Source organism: Macaca mulatta, chromosome 12 (genome assembly GCF_049350105.2).
Source record: "Macaca mulatta isolate MMU2019108-1 chromosome 12, T2T-MMU8v2.0, whole genome shotgun sequence".
Taxonomy (NCBI): domain Eukaryota; kingdom Metazoa; phylum Chordata; class Mammalia; order Primates; family Cercopithecidae; genus Macaca; species Macaca mulatta.
The window spans coordinates 86,515,527-86,536,706 of record NC_133417.1 but is presented as its reverse complement, the minus strand read 5'-3'; the positions used below and the strand labels follow the sequence as shown (position 1 = coordinate 86,536,706).

General features: G+C 37.3%; 1 protein-coding gene across 2 annotated transcripts in view; it reads left to right on the top strand.

Moving 5' to 3' along the window:
* CERKL (ceramide kinase like) overlaps positions 1 to 21,180 on the top strand; it is a 121,072-nt gene that overhangs the window by 39,806 nt on the left and 60,086 nt on the right. For both annotated transcript variants that reach the window (XM_077956608.1, XM_077956610.1), the window contains exon 2: positions 15,071 to 15,313. In XM_077956608.1, coding sequence (XP_077812734.1) covers positions 15,071 to 15,313 — 243 coding nt within the window. The remainder of the gene's footprint in view (positions 1 to 15,070; positions 15,314 to 21,180) is intronic.

Sequence of the window (21,180 nt, the reverse complement as noted above, 5' to 3'; positions counted from 1 at the left end):
ATTTAAGTTATAACCATTTATATTTGTTATATTAGAAATTAAATAGACATTAAAAATATTTACTGTTTTAAAGTAACAGAAAAGATTAGCATGGTGGCCCACACCTGTAATCTCAACACTATGCAAGGCCGAGGTGGGTGGATCACTTGAGGTCAAGAGTTCAAGACCAGCCAATATGGTGAAACCCTGTCTTTACTAAGAACACAAAAATTAGCAAGGCGTGCTAGCGGGCACCTGTAATCCCAGTTACTCGGGAGGCTAAGGCATGAGAATTGCTTGAACCCAGGGAGATGGAGGTTGCAGTGAGCCAAGATTGTGCCACTGGATTCCAGCCTGGGCAACAGAGTGAGACTCTGTCTCAACAAAATAAAAATAAAATAAAAATAACAGTAAATAAGTTCATTGCATATTAACATAAATATTTGTATTAAAAATAACTATTTTCCAAAACAATAAAAAAAGCAGTACCATCCTTCTATTTTAAATTTTTTCACATCTCCCTTTTCTAAAAAAAATATTGTGTAAGTTTAAGGGGTGCAAGTGCAATTTTGTTGCACAGACATATTGCTTAGTGGTGAAGTCTGAGAATTTAGTGTATCATCACCCAAAAAACATATGTTGTACCCATTAAATAATTTTTCAACACCCACCCCCCCTCACCCTCTTGAGTCTCCTTTTTCTATCATTCCACACTCTGTTCCTATGTATACATTATTTTGCACCCACATAAAGTGAGAACATGTGGTGTTTGACTTTCTGAGTTTTTTCAAGTCTAGCTTAATAGAAGACAGCTGAAATCTCAGAATGCTTCTTCATTCAGTCTGTTGTGAATATGTTGCTTTGATTGAAGTATGTAAGGAAAAATCCAGTTTAACACAGATGTGCAGCTGAAAAGGAAATGTCTTTTAATGTGTTAAGATATTGTGGATATTCTCCTTTGATACTATAGCAAAACTTGTCAAGTGCTAATTCCTTAAAGGCTGGTTATAATTTGAAATCTGAAAACATATCAATTTTATTGTAGTCTGCTATTTGAAAATGTGTTGGTCTATCTTGTACTTTGAATGGATATTTTGCACATGTATGATTTTGTAACGTTCTGTATTGGCCTTTTGGAAAATTTGGTTTACTAAATGTTGACAAATTTTATTATAGAATATTTTAAAAAGTCTAATATCACTGCCAGTCTCATCAGAAAATTAAAGATTAGAAAGCTGTTAAGATCATCATCACGCTTACAAGTTTTACAAAATTCTAATTTTACTCAAAACCTTATATTTTATCAATGACAAAGTTCTCAGTTGCTTTCCTTTAGTTACTGCCTCACTTTGTTCATTTTCCAGAAAATGTTTACCAAATGCTGCTGCCTGAATACCAGAGTCTGTATTGTCAGTTGATCTTTCAAGTAAAAAGTGGTGCTCTATGAAAAACAGCTGGTTCAGCTGCAACTGAAATGGTATAAGTGTTTCTTCTGGAGCAAACCACCATTTCCATTTGTGGCAGAAATGCTGTATATATACTTTCCATTGTTATTACCCATAACATTAAAAAAAAATGTACTCAAAGGTAGAGATTTTAAAAAAATAAGTGTTATTGCTTCATCAAGAACAGTTGATTTTTTAAACTGAGTTTTTAAACTGAGATTTTTAAAACTGGATTTTTTAAACTGAGTTTGAGTTAGTGAAGAATGCAGCCATTAGTACAATTTGGTGCCCCACCTTGCTTCACACTGACACTCCAGGAGTTTTACCCACTATTTCTTTTGCACCTTTAGTGCAAATGTTAATATGGTAGGAAAGGTAAATGGCATCTTTAGTATTATTATAAAAATCGTTTTTACCCTGTATATGCTCTGAGGCTACACACTGAGGATTGCTGATGAAGGTGTTTTAGTTTATCATAAGCATTGAAAAAATTTCCTTAATTCACCAATTTCTCCTGAATGTTTATATAAAACAAAACTATACATATAGACCTACCCTTTTGCTAATGGTAGAAATCTAGGAAAATTAATTTCTAAGAACTAGCCAGGATATTTGGAATGTGAAAAATATATATCAAGAAAAAAGCTTTAGAAAATTGTGATTGAAAGTCAAACAATTCTCATTTTCTATTATAGTGTTCTTTTTCAAAGAACTTACCAATTTTATGTGGTATTTATGATTAAACATAGACCATGTAATGTAACATTGTTAATGTCACTTTGTACATCATAGGTATTAAATGTTTCGAATAAAGATTAGCATTTTTATTGTGTATATTTTAAAGCTCAAAGAATAACATTTAGGCCGGGCATGGTGGCTCATGCCTGTAATCCCAGCACTTTGGAGGCCGAGGCGGGCAGATCACGAGGTCAGGAGATCGAGACCATTCTGGCTAACACAGTGAAACCTTGTCTCTACTAAAAATACAAAAATTAGCTGGGCCTGGTGGCGGGCGCCTGTAGTCCCAGCTACTCAGGAGGCTGAGACAGGACAATGGCGTGAACCTGGGAGGCGGAGCTTGCAGTGAGCCGAGATGGCGCCACTGCACTCCAGCCTGGGCAAGAGAGTGAGACTCCATCTCAAAAAAAAAAAAAAAAAAAAAAAGAATATAGATTTTGACTGTTTCATTAATTCATTTTAGACTTCATGTGAAAATATCTGTATATCCTCAAATGCTTACATTCTTAAGTATCTCAGCCGTTTACACATGAAAGAAATAACTGCATGGAAAAAAGATGGAAATTCAGTATTTTTTATTTGATCTGATAAAAATGTGACATTTGCGTATTGGACCTGAATTTTCTGTCTTTCTCTCTGAAAATAAGTTGAAATATTTCTCTCTAATTCTTTTACTAGATAAGAAGCCTACTTTGTTGTAACTCTTGATACATGTATGTATTTAGGAACTTACGCTTTTCTGCTAACAAATGTTTTGTCATAATTCTTGAGGATAGTAATATATTGTGATGAGTTTTCAGTAAACTACAGGAGCAGCCCTATTTGTTTAAACCCTAGTTTAACCTGATTATTAACAATTAAATTGTGTTTTCTTCTAACAATTAAAGTGTATTTAAATTTATTGGTCCCTTGCTTCACAGATTTATCTCAGTATGTGGTGTATTCAAACAGAATTTTGTATTTTTAATTAGGGGATTAGATAACTAATTCTGAAGAGCCAAAAAAAATTGTTAGACATCACATTGCTTAACCATCTAATATACCATAAGTGTGTGTATACACTATGTTGTGGGAGCCATCTATCAGGCAGGCCTGTTTTTCAGGCAGTATTTTAAAAAGTGGACATGTGCAGAAACTGTGAGCACAATTAGCGCCAAGCAGATAAATCCAGCTCTAATCCTGTTTACGGTCTACATCAGACAGATGTGCCAAGATTGATTTAGACAAGCCCAAGGCTTACAGTAATATTTTTAAAAGTGCCATTCACTGTTCTATTTTTGTTAAACCTTTGCTAAATATTCTTAAGTCTTGTTGGTTTTGCTCTTCTTATTAACCACCGTAAACTACTTTAAGCAGGTCCCGCTTTGCTCTCATGGTGACAAGGTAACCTGCCAGGAGAGGTTATCTTTATTCCCTGTAATTAAGTTGACTTTTCCCCCCAAGAAAATACAACAATAGGAAGTGGGTGCTGAATTAAATAAATAGCATGATACCCAGTAGATATATACTTAAATCCCTTGCAAGAACAGATGGTCCCCAGTATCTCTGTAAGTAATGTGAGAGGACAGTTAATGTTCTGAAACAACTAGCTATAACCAGTATGATACTAATGAACCAGTAGATTTCAAATAATAAACCACATGCCGCCAAGCAAAATTATATATCATTCATAAGGATTTAATTATCATAACTTGCAAAAAAAGTGTCAATACATGATTTCTATATTTTTATCTACCGATGTCAAATATCAATTTATGAATAGAGTTTTACTTCATATTTTTTACCAATAAAGGTATGTTTTAACATTAAAGTAGAATTAAAGTTATATTTAAAATACATGCCCCAAAGTATGTGGTGATTTTTTTTTTTAACTCCTCTTTTACTATACGTCTGTATGTATTGGGCTGTATATGGAAATGTAGCTTTTACATACAATTAGGAAAACAGTTGCTTTTATTTCTGGCAGAAACTTGTACTATAACAGAAGTGGCCAGCGTGGGAGTCAGAATAGTTATCTTCTAGATGAAAACTGGAGCACACATAAAAAATGTAATATTTTTTCAGCTCTTAAAAATTTATAAATAAAATTTTATAAACAAAAAGCAGTATTTTTCTGATTCATATAGAAAATAAAATGAGTCTGAGTCATTCTTAAGGTGATACAGCAAAGGTGTATAAGCAGTCTATTTTTAAATATACCCGAAAAAACAGTTTTTTCTCTCAATATGGTTTGTTTTCCCTTTTTCTTCTTTAATCATGTTTCCCATAAGTATTTGTATATTCTAAGAATGTCCAAAGAGTAAGTGTTTTGGAGTGGGGGTTGAGGAGAAAGACCTTTTTAGATTTCAGCTGATCCTATCAGATGATCTCTAGAACCTTGAACCTTCAACCTTCACTGAGGTTACCTGGAGGGCTTTTCACCTGGAAACCTGAGAAACCTTAGAAACCACCTGCTCTAGCTCTCTCAAGTCTAGGAAGCCAGTGGCTTGCGGCCCCACAGAGCCAGCTGGTCCACTCCTCATATAAGAACTTCAGTAACAATACAAAGACATAGCAAAGCGCCATCTGATCTGATAACTGATTAAACAATATTTAGATGGCTCTTTTATAGGATACTAACAAGTTTTATTCTCAAAAACTATATTCAGAGTGAGAAAACAATTTTCCTTAAAACTAATACACATGTTCATATATGTTAGGAACTAGTTATATGCAAAATCAAATGAATCCTGTGATTGGAACTGGTCAGATTTACTCATGTAATATAAATGGTTAATGTTGCCAAAATGAGTAATAGATCAGATTTTCTATGTGAGATATTGACACCTAAGAGATTTACAGTGTTTCACTGTTGTGAAAAATGGAGCGCTGAAGAACATTTGTCTATTGTTATACGTTTGTAAAAGAATTCATAAATTACTAATTTCAAATAATAAAGATTTCTTCTAAGCCTGTAGTTTTTTTTTTTAATTTCTTCTTGTAACATTAGTAAAAAGACCATTCATGTGAAAACCTCAGATTTTGATCTGTACACAAATGCAGGAGTAGAGATTAGAAGCTTGAGCCGGAAAAGCAGGAAATACTGCTCAGATCCTTACAAGGATTTTTAGAATTTTCACTTCTGGGTCCTGCTGGTTGCTGTAATCTAACCTCCCATCTCCTTGAAGGCAGCCTCAGTTTCTGATGAAATACTAATCAGTTAATTTATACATATGCTGTCTTGCTGTTTTCCTAAGGACTACAGGAAGAACTGTGATTCATCTACTGTTTTAAGTTTGGCTAGATTTAAAAACAGATTATCTCACTTATATGTAGAATCCAAAAAAGTCAAACTTATAGAAGCAGAGAGTACAATTGCAGTTGCCAAGAGCTGGAGGGGAGGGGGAGACAAGGGGATGATGGTTAAAGGTACAAAATTTCAGTTAGAATGAATAAGTTCTGAATCTATTGGATAGCATTGTGACTATGGCTAATAATGTGTACTTGAAAATTGCTAATACCTCAAAATCACTGAGAGACTACATCTTTTTTTTTTTTTTTTTGAGACGGAGTCTCGCTCTGTCGCCCAGGCTGGAGTGCAGTGGCCAGATCTCAGTTCACTGCAAGCTCCGCCTCCCGGGTTCACGCCATTCTCCTGCCTCAGCCTCCTGAGTAGCTGGGACTACAGGCGCCCGCCACCTCGCCTGGCTAGTTTTTTGTATCTTTTAGTAGAGACGGGGTTTCACCGTGTTAGCCAGGATGGTCTCGATCTCCTGACCTCGTGATCCGCCCGTCTCAGCCTCCCAAAGTGCTGGGATTACAGGCTTGAGCCGCCGCGCACGGCCCGAGACTACATCTTAAATGTTCTCACCACACACCAAAAAAAGGTGTGAGGTAATGAATATGTTAATTGGCTTGATTTAATCATTTCACATTTTAAATATGTATCAGTACCTCACGTTGTACAGCGTAGATACAATTTTTAGTGGTCAATTATATTGTAATCTATACATAAATATATGATTTTTATTAGTCAATTATACTGTAATAAAACTGCCAGATATAAAGTTGTAATTTAAAAAATTGGAAGAAAAAATTAGCAAGTGATTGGAGATTGAGAAAGATGGGACCAATAAGTCCTCCAAAGAGAGGCATACATTAGTTTTTTTCCAACTCCATTATTAATCTTATAATTTTTAATATGTATAATTTCTTGACACTTATTAATCCAATTAAGTATGAGAACACTGTGGATAAATCTTAAAACCTTAAAGTTGAGTAAAATAAACCAGATACAAAGAAGCACATACTTTATGGTTACATTTATGTGAAGTTCTAGAAAAGGCAAAACTTAGCTATAGTAAAAATCAAAATCATGGTCCTGAAGGAAAAAACTAGAGAGTGGCATGAGGGAACTTTCTAGAATAGTGGGAAAATTCTTTATCTTTATTGGGATAGTGATTATGTGAGTGCATATACTTAACAAAACTCATGGCATTGTGCCCTTACAAATATGTAATTTTTTTTTTTTTGGTATTTTATACCTTAATAAACAAAACAGATGAGAGGGTTAGTGATTGTTTCCTTGAAGAAGGTCTTTACATGGGTCTATTGTTAACAATTTGCAGTAAAAGCCATCCAAAATGCTTGTATTCACAGCTTGGATCTGTTCTACCAGATGTATGACCATAGACAAGCTACTTACGTTCCGTCTTCAGTTTCTTCTCTTTTAGGAAAAAGCATCTACTTTTTGTTGTAGAGATTAAATTAGATAACACAAACGAAGTGCAGAGGGCAGTGTATGGTGCGCAGCACATGTTCATTAAGTATTAGCTACCCTTATTTTTTAGGGAATGGACATTTTTAAATTAAAACTAATCAAACTATTTTAGGATAAGCGAGTGAAACAATCTTTTTTCAATCGATCACAGAAATATTTTCACTGAAGACAAATTAGACATTTATGTAAGCAAACTACAGTCTCATTACCATTCAAATTTTCATATGCATATTCATACTTACATGCATATGAAAGCATTACACATATGTATTCCATAAATATATACGAAACAGTAATGGAAATGTGCTGTACTACTTTGAACATCTTTCTAGTCAGCTCTACATCTTATTTACTTTTGAGACAGGGTCTCACTCTGTTGCCCAGGCTTGAGTGCAGTAGTGCGATTTCAGCTCACTGGAGACTGGATGTCCCGGGCTAAATGAATCCTCCTACCTCAGCCTCCTGAGTAGCTGGGACCACAGGAAAGCACCACCATGCCCAGCTTATTTTTATTTATTTATTTTATTTATTTTTATTTTTTATTTTTTTGTAGAAATGAGGTCTCACTATGTTGCCCAAGCTGGTCTCAAACTCCTGGGCTCAAGTGATCCTCCTGCCTCAGCCTCCCAAGACACTGAGATCACAGGCATTAGCCACTGCACTGACCTCTACATTTTAATAGCTGAGTAGCCTTCTGTTATATGAATATACTTTTATTATTATTTTTTTTTAACAGAACCAATACTCTATTGTTGTACATTTAGGTTGTTTCCAAGTTTCATTCAAATAATGCTTGGGTAAGTGTTTTCATTTATTATTATTTTTTTGAGATGGAGTTTCACTCTGTTGCCCAAGCTGGAGTGCAGTGGTATGCTCTTGGCTCACTGTAACCTCCGCCTCTTGGGTTCAAGCAGTTCTCTGGCCTCAACTGCCTGAGTAGCTGGAATTACAGGTGCACGCTATCACACCTGGCTCATTTTTGTATTTTTAGTACAGATGGGGTTTCAACATGCTGGTCAGGCTGGTCTCAAACTCTTGACCTTGTGATCCGCCCACCTCAGCCTCCCAAAGTGCTGGGATTACAGGCCGTGAGCCACCGTTCCTGGCCTGGATAAGTATTATTTTAGCTAAATTGTGCATATTTATTCCCTTAGAGTAAATTCCTGGAAGTAAATTGCTGGATCTAAACCAGGTATACTTTAAAGAATTTTCCTTTTCTACATTAAAAATAATTATAATTCTGATTACAGGAAAGGAAAATTATGGAGCTTCATAAGAAAAAATTAGTCTCATATTTCATACCTCATGTTGCATATTTAATAGGTAACCAGTGTTAAATTTGTTGTGTGTTTTCCACTGGGATTTCTTTCTATCTCCTTTAATAAAAGCAGGATCAGATCCCTCAGATTACTTCCTAACTTGCTTTTATTCTACTTTTTCATATCTCTTAGCATGAATGTCTTTCCAGACCAGAATACAGAGATTTCACTTACTCATTTATGAGCTGCAGAAGATGACTATGATTTATTCAACCATTCTCTTATTGAAGAACATGAATATTGCTTCAGATATTTTTGTTGTTATAAATATTACTGCAATTAACATTTTAAAGTCTTTTGATACATATTCCCAACTTGTTCTCCAGCAATTACCATTTTTCATTCCCACCAGCACTGGGGCTACTTCCCTTTAGTTGCACCATCATTTAGCATTATTTTTGATCTTGTGCCAATCTAAAAGGCAAAAAGTGGTATCTTGTTGTTTTAATTTGCATTTCTTTGATTACTAATTAGATTGAACTTTTTCATGTGTTCATTGGTCAATTTGCATTTCTTCTTTTGTGAAATGCCTGCTTGAGTCTTTTATGTACTTTACTATTAAAGTGTTTTTCTTGATTAAATAGATTATGTAACTGTCATGTTGCAAATATTTCTCTCCATTTGGCCTTTGCTTATGACTTTTTATGAGTCTTTAGGACTTTATAGGTCTTTATTAGGTATTAAATAATTTTAACGTTAAATATATCGGTCTCTGTCTTCCTTTGTGTCTTAGGGCTTTTCTATTTATGGTTATGTAAATTTCTAATCTACAAATATTGGTGTATATTATGAAATAGGGCCCTATTTTTCTTTACAAAAGATTAGTCAGTTCTAAATCATCCTTTGCTGTTTCTAGCTGAGCTTAGATGCCAACATTATCACATCAGTGAATTTTTAAATGTGTAATTGTTTCCTGATCTATTCATTTCTCTATTCCTAGATATTTTTATTGTAATAGCTTTACCAAATGTATCTGATAGGGCATGTACTCCCCCTCATTACTTTATTTATTTATTTATTTAGAGATGGAGTCTCACTTAGTCACCCAGGGTGGAGTGCAGTGGCACGATCTTGGTTCACTGAAACCTCCACCTCCTGGGTTCAAGGGATTCTCCTGCCTCAGCCTCTTGAGTACCTGGGACTACAGGTGCGTGCCACCACACCTGGCTTTTTTTTTTTTTTTCGGTAGAGACACGGTTTTGCCATGGTGGCCAGGCTGGTCTCGAACTTCTGGTCTCAGGTGGTCTGCCCTTCTTGGCCTCCCAAAGTGCTGGTATTACAGGTGTGAGCCACTGCACCTGGCCCCCTCACTGCTTTTAAAACATTTTCTTACTGTAATAATCACAAGAGAATTTTCAAATAATTTCATGAGATTCCTTATCTATTCCTTACATCAAAAAATACCACTGAGATTTTGATCGAAGGTCTATTATAAGTAGTTATTAATAAAGAGAATACTGGCATGGAAAATAGTAATCTTGGAATTTGTTGTATGTCCACTTATTCAGTCCTTTGTCTCTCAGTAGATTTTGAATGGCTCTTTATCCCACACGAGTCTAGAATCATTTTGCTAGGTTTATTCCTAGACATAATATGCTAATTGATATGGGAATTTTTTTTCTCTCCATTATACCTTGTTCTTGGGTGTAGACATATTTGCAGCCAGCTTCCTCACTGCATGTTTTTATTAAGCCTAATGGCATTAAGTTTATTATTTTGAATTTTACAAAAAAAAATTATAACACCTTTAAATAGTTACAGTTTCCACTCCTCCTTTCCCCTTAACTCCATCATTTACTGTCTTTTGTTTCACTTTCCTTATGTATTGACTAGAATGCCTACAATAATTGAATGGTATGAGTAATAATAGGTATTCTTGTCCTGTTTTTGGAAATCCTTCTGGATTTCAGTAAGCGTGATGTTGGCTCTTGGTTTAGTATCTTTAAATTTGCAATTTGCAAGATACTTTATACTGAAATAGTCATTGAACTGTTAAGTAAAGCACAAACATGTTAAATTCAGACCGAAGCACAGGACTTCAATGAAAACTGGAAAGAGTTTATTTCATTGCTTTCATTTTTTTCTTTCCCTCAGTGGCTATTTGTCTCCACCCCCAATCCCAGCTTCCTTCCTTTGTGCTCTTATTGTTCTAGGTTTGACTACATAAAAGGAGACTCTAAATTTATATGTGATACAAGAGCATAACTAGTATTATAAAATTAGCCTAGCAGAAATTATTTGCAACGTATATAATAAGGGACTAAATTCAAGATTATTTGAAGGACTTTAAAATTTGGTAAGAATAAAATAGACAACCATTTAGAATAAGGCAAAGAATGTGTAGAGGCAACTCTTTAAAAAAAAAAAAAAGTGAGCTGGGTGTGATGATGCACACCTGTAGTCCCAGTTACTAGGGAGGCTGAGGTAGGAGGATCACTTGAGCTCAGGAGTTCAGGGCTGTAAGTGCACCACAATCACATCTGTCAATAACTACTCCACTCTAGGCTGGGCAAACATAAGAAGACTGTGTCTTAAAGAAAAAGAAATGAAAAGATATTCAGTTTTGTCATTTGACTAGCTGATTTTTGGAAAATACCCACAAATATAACCAAGCCCACAAGTTTCTTTAGGTGGGTAAGAGATACATGTTATCTATATGCATTCACCCTTGTGAAGCAGACACCCAGTAACACCCCTGTGTAGAAGACAAGCTTCCTTCAACTTCATAGGACAGTATTTTCCATGTAGTCCATCATTGGGTGAGGATTTTTCAGGACCTTTGGTAAGCCTGCTTGCTTTCATTCTTGAGGGTAGAGGAAGGGTGCAAGACTTCCCTGGTCTCTCCCAAGCGTTCTGGGGACCCTGACCATAAACCTACTTTCTCAACAGGTGCAAATGACCAGTAATATGCTGACCAGATGCAAGTGTACCACCGATGATTTCTGTGACTGAGTTTGGTTTCCTTTGCATATAATACCATACTCTCCAGCTTTTCATTTCTAATATATTCTTCCTTAAAGGAACCAGGACTTCTTGGAGAATCCAGATGAGCTTGAAACACTGTTTTTATAAGAGAAAGGCTGTTTTCAAAGACATCTATAGTTCATAACAAAGGAGTTAGATTGAAGGGACTCTCACAGTTCAGTCCGTGACAAGCATGAATATTAAAATAGAGACAAGAATTTTAGTTAATTGGAATGTTGAATATGTAAAAGGCTATAACTTCATAATATGATCAAGAGGAACAAGCAATGTAAAATGTGTTAAAGTAGCATTTTCAAAGTGCAGTCCAGGGGCTCTCAGGGTTGGTGAGGTCACAACTGTTTTTATAATATTGCTAAGAATGTCTTTCACTCGCCTTCTCTCCAAGGATACGGTGGAGTTTTCCAGAGGCTATGGGATATGTGGGGATAGCCTTGCCCTAATGGAGTGTGTGCTTTGTGCTTTGCATTTTTGTCCTTTAAAAAAAAAAAAAAGCTTGGTTTTAATTTTGAATACAGTAAGAATAGATAGATATAACTTACATAAACCAAAGTTATTTGTGGCCCTCAGTCTTTAAGGGTGCACAGAAGGGCCTGAGACTAAAGAGTTTGGAAACTGCTGTTCTAGAGAAAAGTCAGTCTTACTGATGGGGGGAAATCAATTAGTATTTACTGACCGGGACCAGGCAAAGCATTCATTTTATAAAGACACACAGAGCATTTCACTAAAATACTTTTACTCCACTGTTGAGTTTTAGGTCACTAGGTGACTCTAGAAATGGACCAGGAGAAGAACTGAAACTTGAGCCTTCTAAGAAACAAAAGACCTAAAAAATATTTAGTGTTACCCTATCCCACAACCACAATAATTGAGAAAAGGTCTTTCCATTGCCTCTTCCCTCCTCCTCCCCCCTCCTCTCTCTCCTCTCCCTCCCCCCTCCTCTCTCTCCTCTCCCTCCCTCCTCTCTCCTCTCCCTCCCTCCTCTCTCCTCTCCCTCCCTCCTCTCTCTTCTCCCTCCCTCCTCTCTCCTCTCCCTCCCTCCTCTCTCCTCTCCCTCCCCCCTCCTCTCTCTCCTCTCCCTCCTCTCTCTCCTCTCCCTCCTCTCTCTCCTCTCCCTCCTCTCTCTCCTCTCCCTCCACCCTCCTCTCTCTCCTCTCCCTCCCCCCTCCTCTCTCTCCTCTCCCTCCCCCCTCCTCTCTCTCCTCTCCCTCCCCCCTCCTCTCCCTCCCCCTCCTCTCTCTCCTCTCTCTCCTCTCCCTCCCCCCTCCTCTCTCTCCTCTCCCTCCCCCTCCTCTCTCTCCTCTCCCTCCCCCTCCTCTCTCTCCTCTCTCTCCTCTCCCTCCCCCCTCCTCTCTCTCCTCTCCCTCCCCCTCCTCTCTCTCCTCTCCCTCCCCCCTCCTCTCCCTCCCCCTCCTCTCTCTCCTCCTCCTCTCTCTCCTCTCCCTCTCTCTCCTCTCCCTCTCTCTCCTCTCCCTCTCTCTCCTCTCCCTCTCTCTCCTCTCCCTCCCTCTCCTCTCCCTCCTCTCCCTCCCACCTGCTCTCCCTTCTCCCCCTCACCCGGACCGTCCCTCTTCCTCTCTGTTCCCCTCCCCTTCCCTCCCTGTCTTCCTTCCTCCCTGTCTTCCTTCCTCCCTGTCTTCCTTCCTCCCTGTCTTCCTCCCTCCTCTCTTCCTCCCTTCCTCCTTCCCTCCCTCCCTTCCTCCCTTTTCTTCCTTTTCTTCCTTCCTTCCTTTTCTTCCTGTTTTCCTTTCCTTCCCTCTTGCCTTCCTGTCTCCCCTTCTCTCTGTGTGTCCCCTTCTCTCTGTCTTGCCTTTCCTTATGTCTTTTTCTCTTCTGCTCTTTCTTTCTCACTTTTCCTTTATTTTGATTTGCTCTTACTTGCCTTCTGTCTTCTTTCATTCCTTCCGTTCTTTCTTTGTTTTAGTGGTGTGTATGCTTCGTGAGCAATCAGACTATAGCTTGCAGAATAGTTGGGAGAGGCCAAAAATGCCCCTGAGAATGCAGACAAGGAACTTCCTAGTGAGCATATGAACATCCTCACTCCAATCGGAGGATAATATTGTTTGTACTTCAAGGGCTAAAAAGCTGAGAGAGGTTCTCTGCTTTCTGTTACTTTTAGACTCGAGTCATTTCTGCATGTGTTTCTATTGATTACTTTTTCTCCTATTTTGGTTCATATGTTTGCTGCTGCTTTGCATGTCTAGTGATTTTGGATTAGATGAGTGATACTGTGAATTTTACCATGCAGAATTGCTGATTTTTTTTTTTAATTTCTGTAAATATTTTTTTGGCATTGTTCTAGGATGTAGTTACCTGGAAAAAGTGACATCCTTTTGAGAGGCTTGCTTTTAAGCTTTGTTAGGTGGAATCACAGCAGTCTTTAGTCAGCTCACTAAGGACCAATACTCTTCTAAATACTTACCATAACATCATATGAATTTCCATGTTTTTCCACTTTGGCTGGTAGGAACACCTGTGTCATCTCTAAGCATTGTTCTGTTAATTCTTCTAGTAGTTCTTACCTGGCTTCGCACATCTGCTGATCAATACTTTCAGCTAAAGTCTCAAGGGGACCTCTGCAAATCTAGTGTTCACGGTTCAGGCTTCTCTTCTGTAGTAAATTGCACAGTGAACTCTAATTCCCTTAGTCTTCCTGAACCCCCAATTCTCCTTAACTCAGGGAGACCACCAGGCCCCCAGGATTCCTGTATCTGCCCTGTGACCTGGAGACTCTCTGCAGGCAATAGGTTGGGGCAGTCATAAGGTTCCCTTTGTTTTCCTCCTCTTCGGCTTCACTGCCCTGTGTTACCTGATGTCCAGTGTCTGAAAACTACTGTTTCACATATCTTGTGTGCTTTTGTAGTTTTAGGTGAAAGGTAAAACTAGTTTCTTATTACCCCATGTTGGCCAAGGCAGAAGTTTTGGAAGTCTTTTTAATGTCTAAGACACTTCTACCTTGAGTGTCAATTGAAATAGTCTTTTCCACAATAATTATTTTCTGACCTATGGTTTAAAGATACATCATGAAAATTTTATGCCACTATTTTTTTAAAGTCTGATTACAGATAAATTCGGGGGGCTATCTCCTCCTTGATTGACAGAGTTTATAATGTTTCCTACTCGCAAGTACTTCTGCTTCCTCTTTGTATGTGTTACTATAATGGGAATGTATATTTCCTTTTCATTAAGGATGCCTTCAACAATTTGTCATAAAGTCACTTCTATTAGTGAATTCTATTTTTCTGTTACTTTACTTTATCCTTAGTACCAAAGAGCTCCTTGTGTGAAACCAATTTGTTACTAAAATGTCACTTTGTTTATGTTCTTGGAATTCTTCATACATTGACTATCCTCGGATGTTGAATGTTGTAGGCCTGTGTGGCAGGGTCTCTCTTCCATTCTATTTTTAATCCGATTATTGACAAAATAAACCCCAGTTTTGTTTTCATCCCCTTTCCTTCTCATGTAGAGACTGGCATACAGGGCAATCCATAAAATTACAAATGAAAAGTTTTTTTGGTTTTAACTATTATTTAGATACAGGCACAATTTTTTTTTCTTTCAAAATAAAATGAATATTCAAAATAAAATGAATAAAAATTCATTTTAGTTTTTAACTTTTTAGGTTCAGGGGTACATATGCAGGTTTGTTATATAGGTACATTTGTGTCATGAGGGTTTGTTGTACAGATTATTTCATCACCCAGGTATTAAGCCTAGCACCCATTATTTATTTTTCTTGATCCTCTCCCTTCACCCACTTTCTACCTTCCGGTAAGCCCCAGTGTCTGTTGTTCCTCTCTATGCGACACAATGGTTTTAACTGGAAATTTTAATTTTTTTTTCAGGTGATTCTCAGTATGACTTGCTATGTAAAGAAGAATTTATTGAACTCAAAGACATATTCTCTGTGAAACTGAAACGGCGTTGGTCTGTTAAACAGCAGAGAAGTGGTACTTTATTAGGTATCACACTCTTCATCTGCTTGAAAAAGGAACAAAATAAACTAAAGAATTCTACACTTGATCTTATTAATTTAAGTGAAGACCACTGTGACATATGGTTTAGGCAGTTCAAGAAAATATTGGCAGGTAAGTACTTCTTATGAGAATTTTTTTAATCAGCCCAGTTTCCTTGATATAGATGATTAATCTAGACATGTTTTGAATAAAAACAACTTTTAGTGATGTTGAGGTAGTTTCCTTCTGTTCCTAGTTTTGTGTGTTTTTGTCATGAGAAAGTGTTGGAATTTGTCAAATACTTTTTCTACATTAATTGAGATAATCATATTTTCCCCTACATCCTGTTAATATGGTATCTTACATTAGTTGATTTTCATATGTTTAACCATCCTTGCATTACAGGAATAACTCCCCCATGGCCATGGTGTATAATCTTTTAAAGATGCTATTGAATTTGGTTTGTTAATATTTTGTTGAGGATGTTTGCATCAATATTCATAAAACATATTGTTCTGTATTTTTTCTACGCTGTTTGACTTTGGCATCAGGGTAATACTGGCTTCATAGAATGAATTAGGGAGTAACTCTTGAATGACTGTTTTCATGAAGAAGCTTCAATAATCTGAAATAAAATACTTAATTTAGTTCACCTAAGAGTTGTTTTTAAAAGCATATCTATTTTTCTATTAATGTCTCTTTTAAACTATATAAGAATGTATTCTCCTTCCACTCATACATTGATGGCAAGTGTGTATATGTACTCTGTGGCCTGAAAATAAGAATTTTTTGAATAATCTTAAGAGGCCATGCTTTATACTCTGGTAATTGAGAATTACCTGTTTCACAGTAGCTTTTTCTAAAGGTTAATTTCCAGAGAAAAGAGAACATGTTTATTAGGATATATGTCTTAATAAATTCAGTGTATATGTAATTTCTAAATGACATTTTCATATTTTGCATACTAAATAAAATTCATAAGTACAAATATAATGTAATTCCTAAGTACAAATATAATGTAATTTGGATTTCTAAAAGTTATCTAGTTAAAATATGACCTTAGGATTGATTTTTTTTTGGTCTGAGATTTATGAATCTTGCTTGTTTTTCTGTTAACTCATTTCTTCTTGTTTGCCACATCTATCAGATCAGAGTAGAGGCAACTTGTATAGTTGATGGCACAGTTTAGGGTTAGATGGCACAGGATAGAAATGGATACTAGACAAAGAGCAGTCACAGAGCGATGTTAGAAATTTCCAGTTCCAGCATCATTGATCAAGAAAACCATGAGAACCCAAGTTGATCAAAGGCAACCAGCCAATAAAGTTCTGCTCATGGGAGATGAGGTGAAGTGACATTACATTAAAATTGGAAGACCCTCTTACTGAGTGGCTCATGCTTCCCTGCTACCCCCTTTGGGACTTCCAAGAAGACTTGATTATTTCAAGAAGGCAAGAACCCACAGAGGCTGTAGTTGAGTTGATCTCTCTGGAAACATAGAGAATATGTATAATTAAATAAAAACACTTTAATAGTGAATCCTTTACAGTGTTATTTCAAATTTATGTCAAGTGATTTAAAAAGTAAAAATAAAAATGAAAATAATTTCAGTGGAAGTAAATTTATTAACATGACCAGATATACATAAAACTTGCATGGTCTTGTCTATAAAATAAAAATATGTCATTTTATTAGAGAGTCAAAGCTCTTTCTTGCACTTAAGGTCTGAGGAACTCTTCTCCCATGGGGCTTATGAAGGGCTAGGCTGAGGTAACCTCCTCAATATATCTTAGTCATAAAAGCAAGAGAAAGTAAGAAGCAGAGGACATCACAACAAAGCTCAATTCAGTAAAAGCAATTTTATAGGAGTAGAGGGACTTGTCAAAAACAACAACAACAAAGAACACTGTCCAAATATTTATTCAGCTTAATGAGTGATGTTTTGGTTTGATCTAGGGTTAAAATCTAGACAAATTACAGAGATGAATAAACTACATATCCTTTAGTCTACCATCCTCTGAAAATGTTACTTTTCGAAACTTTGATTTTCATAAGAGCTGGAGGCCCTTAGGGAGTCATTCTCTGGCATGATCTTGGAGTACAGAGTGATTTTGCTGATTAAAAGCAAATAGATTGACTTTTAAAATCAACTCATACAAACTGTTAAAATCCTCTAATGAGAGTGAAGAAACCTAACCAAGACTGATTGATACATTACTGCTCCATCTCTATACCAAAATGGACTCAGGGAGGCCTATAGGAGATGCCAACTCCTTATCCTACTCCCCACAAAGACAGTTCTTGGCTATCTTCATCAGACACAAATGAATGGTTGAGGCTCCAAAACTCTCTACCAATTCTTGTGTTACACTGGCACTTTTTAAACTGTTTAAAAAATTTTTAATTTTTTTTTGAGACGGAGTCTCACTCTGTCACCCTGGCTTGAGGGCAGTGGCATGATCTTGGCTCACTGAAACCTCCGCCTCCTGGGTTTGAGCAATTCTGTCTGCCTCAGCCTCCTGAGTAGCTAGGATTACAGGCACCTGCCACTACACCTGGCTGATTTTTGTATTTGGTAAAGATGGGGCTTCGCCATGTTGGCCACGAGGGTCTTGAACTCCTGAGCTCAGACAATCTGCCCACCTCGGCCTTCCAAAGTGCTGGTATTACAGGCATTAGCTACCGTACCTGGCTGGCACTTCTCTTTTAAAATTAATATCTCAAGAAGTTTTTTCTTTAAGAATCTTCTTTCAATTACAGGTCCATGTAGTTCTGGTATTCATTAAAGTGCCTATCCCAGGGGTTTTGGTATGTTGTGTTTCAATTTTCATGTTTCAATTTTTTTTGATTTATGCATTAATTTTGTTTATTCAAAATTTAGGTGCAAGTTGTTTAGTTTACATGTATCTGTGTAGTTTTGAGAATTCGTCTTGTTCTTCATTTCTAATTTTATTTCATTATGACCTCAGAAGATGCTTGATATGATTTTGATTTTTTTTATCTTATTGAGACATGACTTACGACTATGTGGTCAATTTTAGAGAATGTTCCATGTACAGATGTGAAAAATGTATATTCTGTGTTGTTGGGTGGAATATTCTGCAGATGTCTGTCAGGTCCATTTGGTCAAGAGCCTGATTTAAGTCCAGAGTATACCTTTGTTAGTTTTCTGCTGTGGTGATCTGTCTAGTGCTGTCAGTGGGGTGTTGAAGTCCCCCACTATTCTTGTATTGCTATCTTTTTCTGTAGGTCTAGTAGTATTTGTTTTATGAACCTGGGTGCTCCAACATTGAGTGCATATTTATGTAGGATAGTTATATTTTCTGGTTGAATTGAACCCTTTATCGTTATATAATGCCCTCCTTTGTTTTTGATGTTGTTGGTTTAATGTCTGTTTCTTCTCATACAAGTGTAGCAACATCTGTTCTGTTTAAATTTTCTATTTGCATGCTAGATCTTTCTCCATCCCTTCACTTTGAGCCTGTGGTTGTCATTACATGTGAGATGAGTCTCTTGAATTCAGCAGAAGGTTGGGTCATTTTAAAAATCTAATTTGCCTCTCTGGGTCCTTCAAGTGGAGCATATAGGCCATTTATGTTCTAGGTTAATATTGATATTTGAGGTTTTGTTCCTATACATTTGATATTTGAGTATTGTTAGGTAGTTGCTTTCTAGTCTCAATTGCATAATTGCTGTCTATAAGATATCTGAACTTTGTATTTTTGTGTGCTTATATGGTAGCAAGTATTGTTTTTTGGTTTCCATGTTTAGAACTCGTTTGAGTATTTCTTGTATGGCAGGTGTGGTGGTGACAAATTCCCTTAGTGTTTGCTTGCCTGGGAAAGACTTTATTTCTCCTTCATTGATGGAGCTTAGTTTGGCAGATTATGAAATTCTTGGCTGGCTTTTTTTTTTTCTTTAAGGAGGCTAAAAATAGGCCCCTCATCTCTCTTGCTTATAAGGTTTCTGCTGAGAACTCATCTATTAGTCTGATGGGATTTGCTTTGTAGGTAATTTGGCCCTTTTCTTTAGATGCCTTTCAGATTTTTTCTTTGGTGTTGACCTTGCATAGTCTGATGGCCTATATTCCTTGGGGATGGTCATCTTGTATCTTGCAGGTGTTTTCTGAATTTCTTGCATCTGGATGTCAACCTCTCTAGCAAGATTAGGGAAGTTTTCTTGAATTATTGCCTCAAATATGTTTTCCAATTTTCTTACTTCTTCCTCTTCTCCATCAAGAATACCAATAAGTCATAGGTTTGGTTGCTTTACATAATCTCGTATTTCTCAAAGGCTTTGCTCATTTTTCAGATTATTTCTTTTTGTCTAACTGGGTTAATTTAAAAGGCTGGTATTCGAGCTCTGAAATCTTGTCTTCTGCTTGGTGTAGTTTATTATTAAAGCTTCCAAATGTTGTAGTTTTTTGTCTTTGTTTTGTTTTTTTTTTTTTTTTTTTGAGATGGAGTCTCACTCTGTTGCCCAGGCTGGAGTGCAGTGGCATGATCTCGACTCACTGCAATCTCTGCTTCCTGGGTTCAAGTGATTCTCCTGCCTCACCTTCTGGAGTAGCTGGGATTACAGGTGCATGCCACCACATTTGGCTAACTTTTGTATTTTTAGTAGAGACAAGGTTTTGCCATGTCATCTGGGCTCGTCTCGAACTCCTGAACTCAGGTGATTCACCCACCTTGGCCTCCCAAAGTGCTGTGATTAAAGCTGTGAGCCACCATGCCTGGCCTGCTTCCAAGTGTATTTTGATGTTCCCTTTAGTGAGTTTTTCAATTCTAAAAGTTCTATTTGGTTTTATATTAATATTGCTATCTCATGTTTCATATCCTGCACTGTTTTCTGGTTTATTTGAGATGGATTTTAAATTTCTCTTGGATCTCACTGAGTTTCCTTGCAGTACATATTTTGTTTTTTTAATCTGTCATTTCAAACTCTTCAATTGGTTAGGGTCCATTGCTATAGAGCTAGTGTAATTCTTTAGAGGTATGAAGACACTTTTTTTGTAGTGTTGGAGTTCTTGGGCTGATTCCTTCTTATCTAAGGGAGCTGTTGCTTCTTATTTTTGAATTTCCTATTGGTTGGACAGGACTTAAACGGTTTTTTTTTTCCCTTGAGAGTATGACTATGGTGTATGTTGTGTGTGATCATTCGACTTTGTTTCTGGGTGCTTTCAGGGGGCCAAGGCTCTTTATGGATTCCGTGGGTGTGGTAGCTTTCTTAGATGCTGCTTGTTGTAGCAATGTATTGGATATATGAGCTGACACACATATCCAATATCCACATAGCCCCATGTGGGGCTGAGGGTGCAGAAGTCTCAGGAAGCTTATTTTGTGGAGTAGCACTAAGCCTTTCTGGTAGTGGGCTTTTTATTTGATAGTACAGTTCAGGCTGCAATACAGTAGGTGGCACTTAAAAAATAAGAGCCAGCTTGCCCTCAGTTAGGCTGATGTCCAGTAGAAGCACCTGTCCTGACAGGGGAGTGGCAGGAAGAGATTGTGCTGAGGCCTTTGGGGTCACTGGTTGGGGGGCAGGGGGAGGTGCACTAGCTCCTTATCCAGTGCTGGCAGGAATGCGATCTGCTTTTCTATCATACCCCATCACAGGGCTCATGATCAGTTCATAAAGATTTTATCCTTTGGTTCCTAGCTGTAGCGTGGCTGTAGGTTATGCATATGCCCCTCTGAAGACAACCACCAAAATGATCTTGGGGCAGAGCCTCTTCCCCCAGTCTAGGGCAGGCAACTCCATGACTCGTATGTCCTCCATTGCTGGGACGCTGCTGCTCTGTGTAGGGATGGGGAGTTGGGCCCCACCCTTTATGTAAGCCTAAGTAGCATTGGCTCACTTTCAGCAGGGGTGGAGCCATCTTGAAATACATGAAAAACTCTTTCTTCAAGTACCTGTGCTGGCCCCCAATGGGAAGAACCACTGCTGCATCTTCAACAGTGTATGGGGTGGGAGGGTATTGCCAGAGATGACCCCTTCTCCGT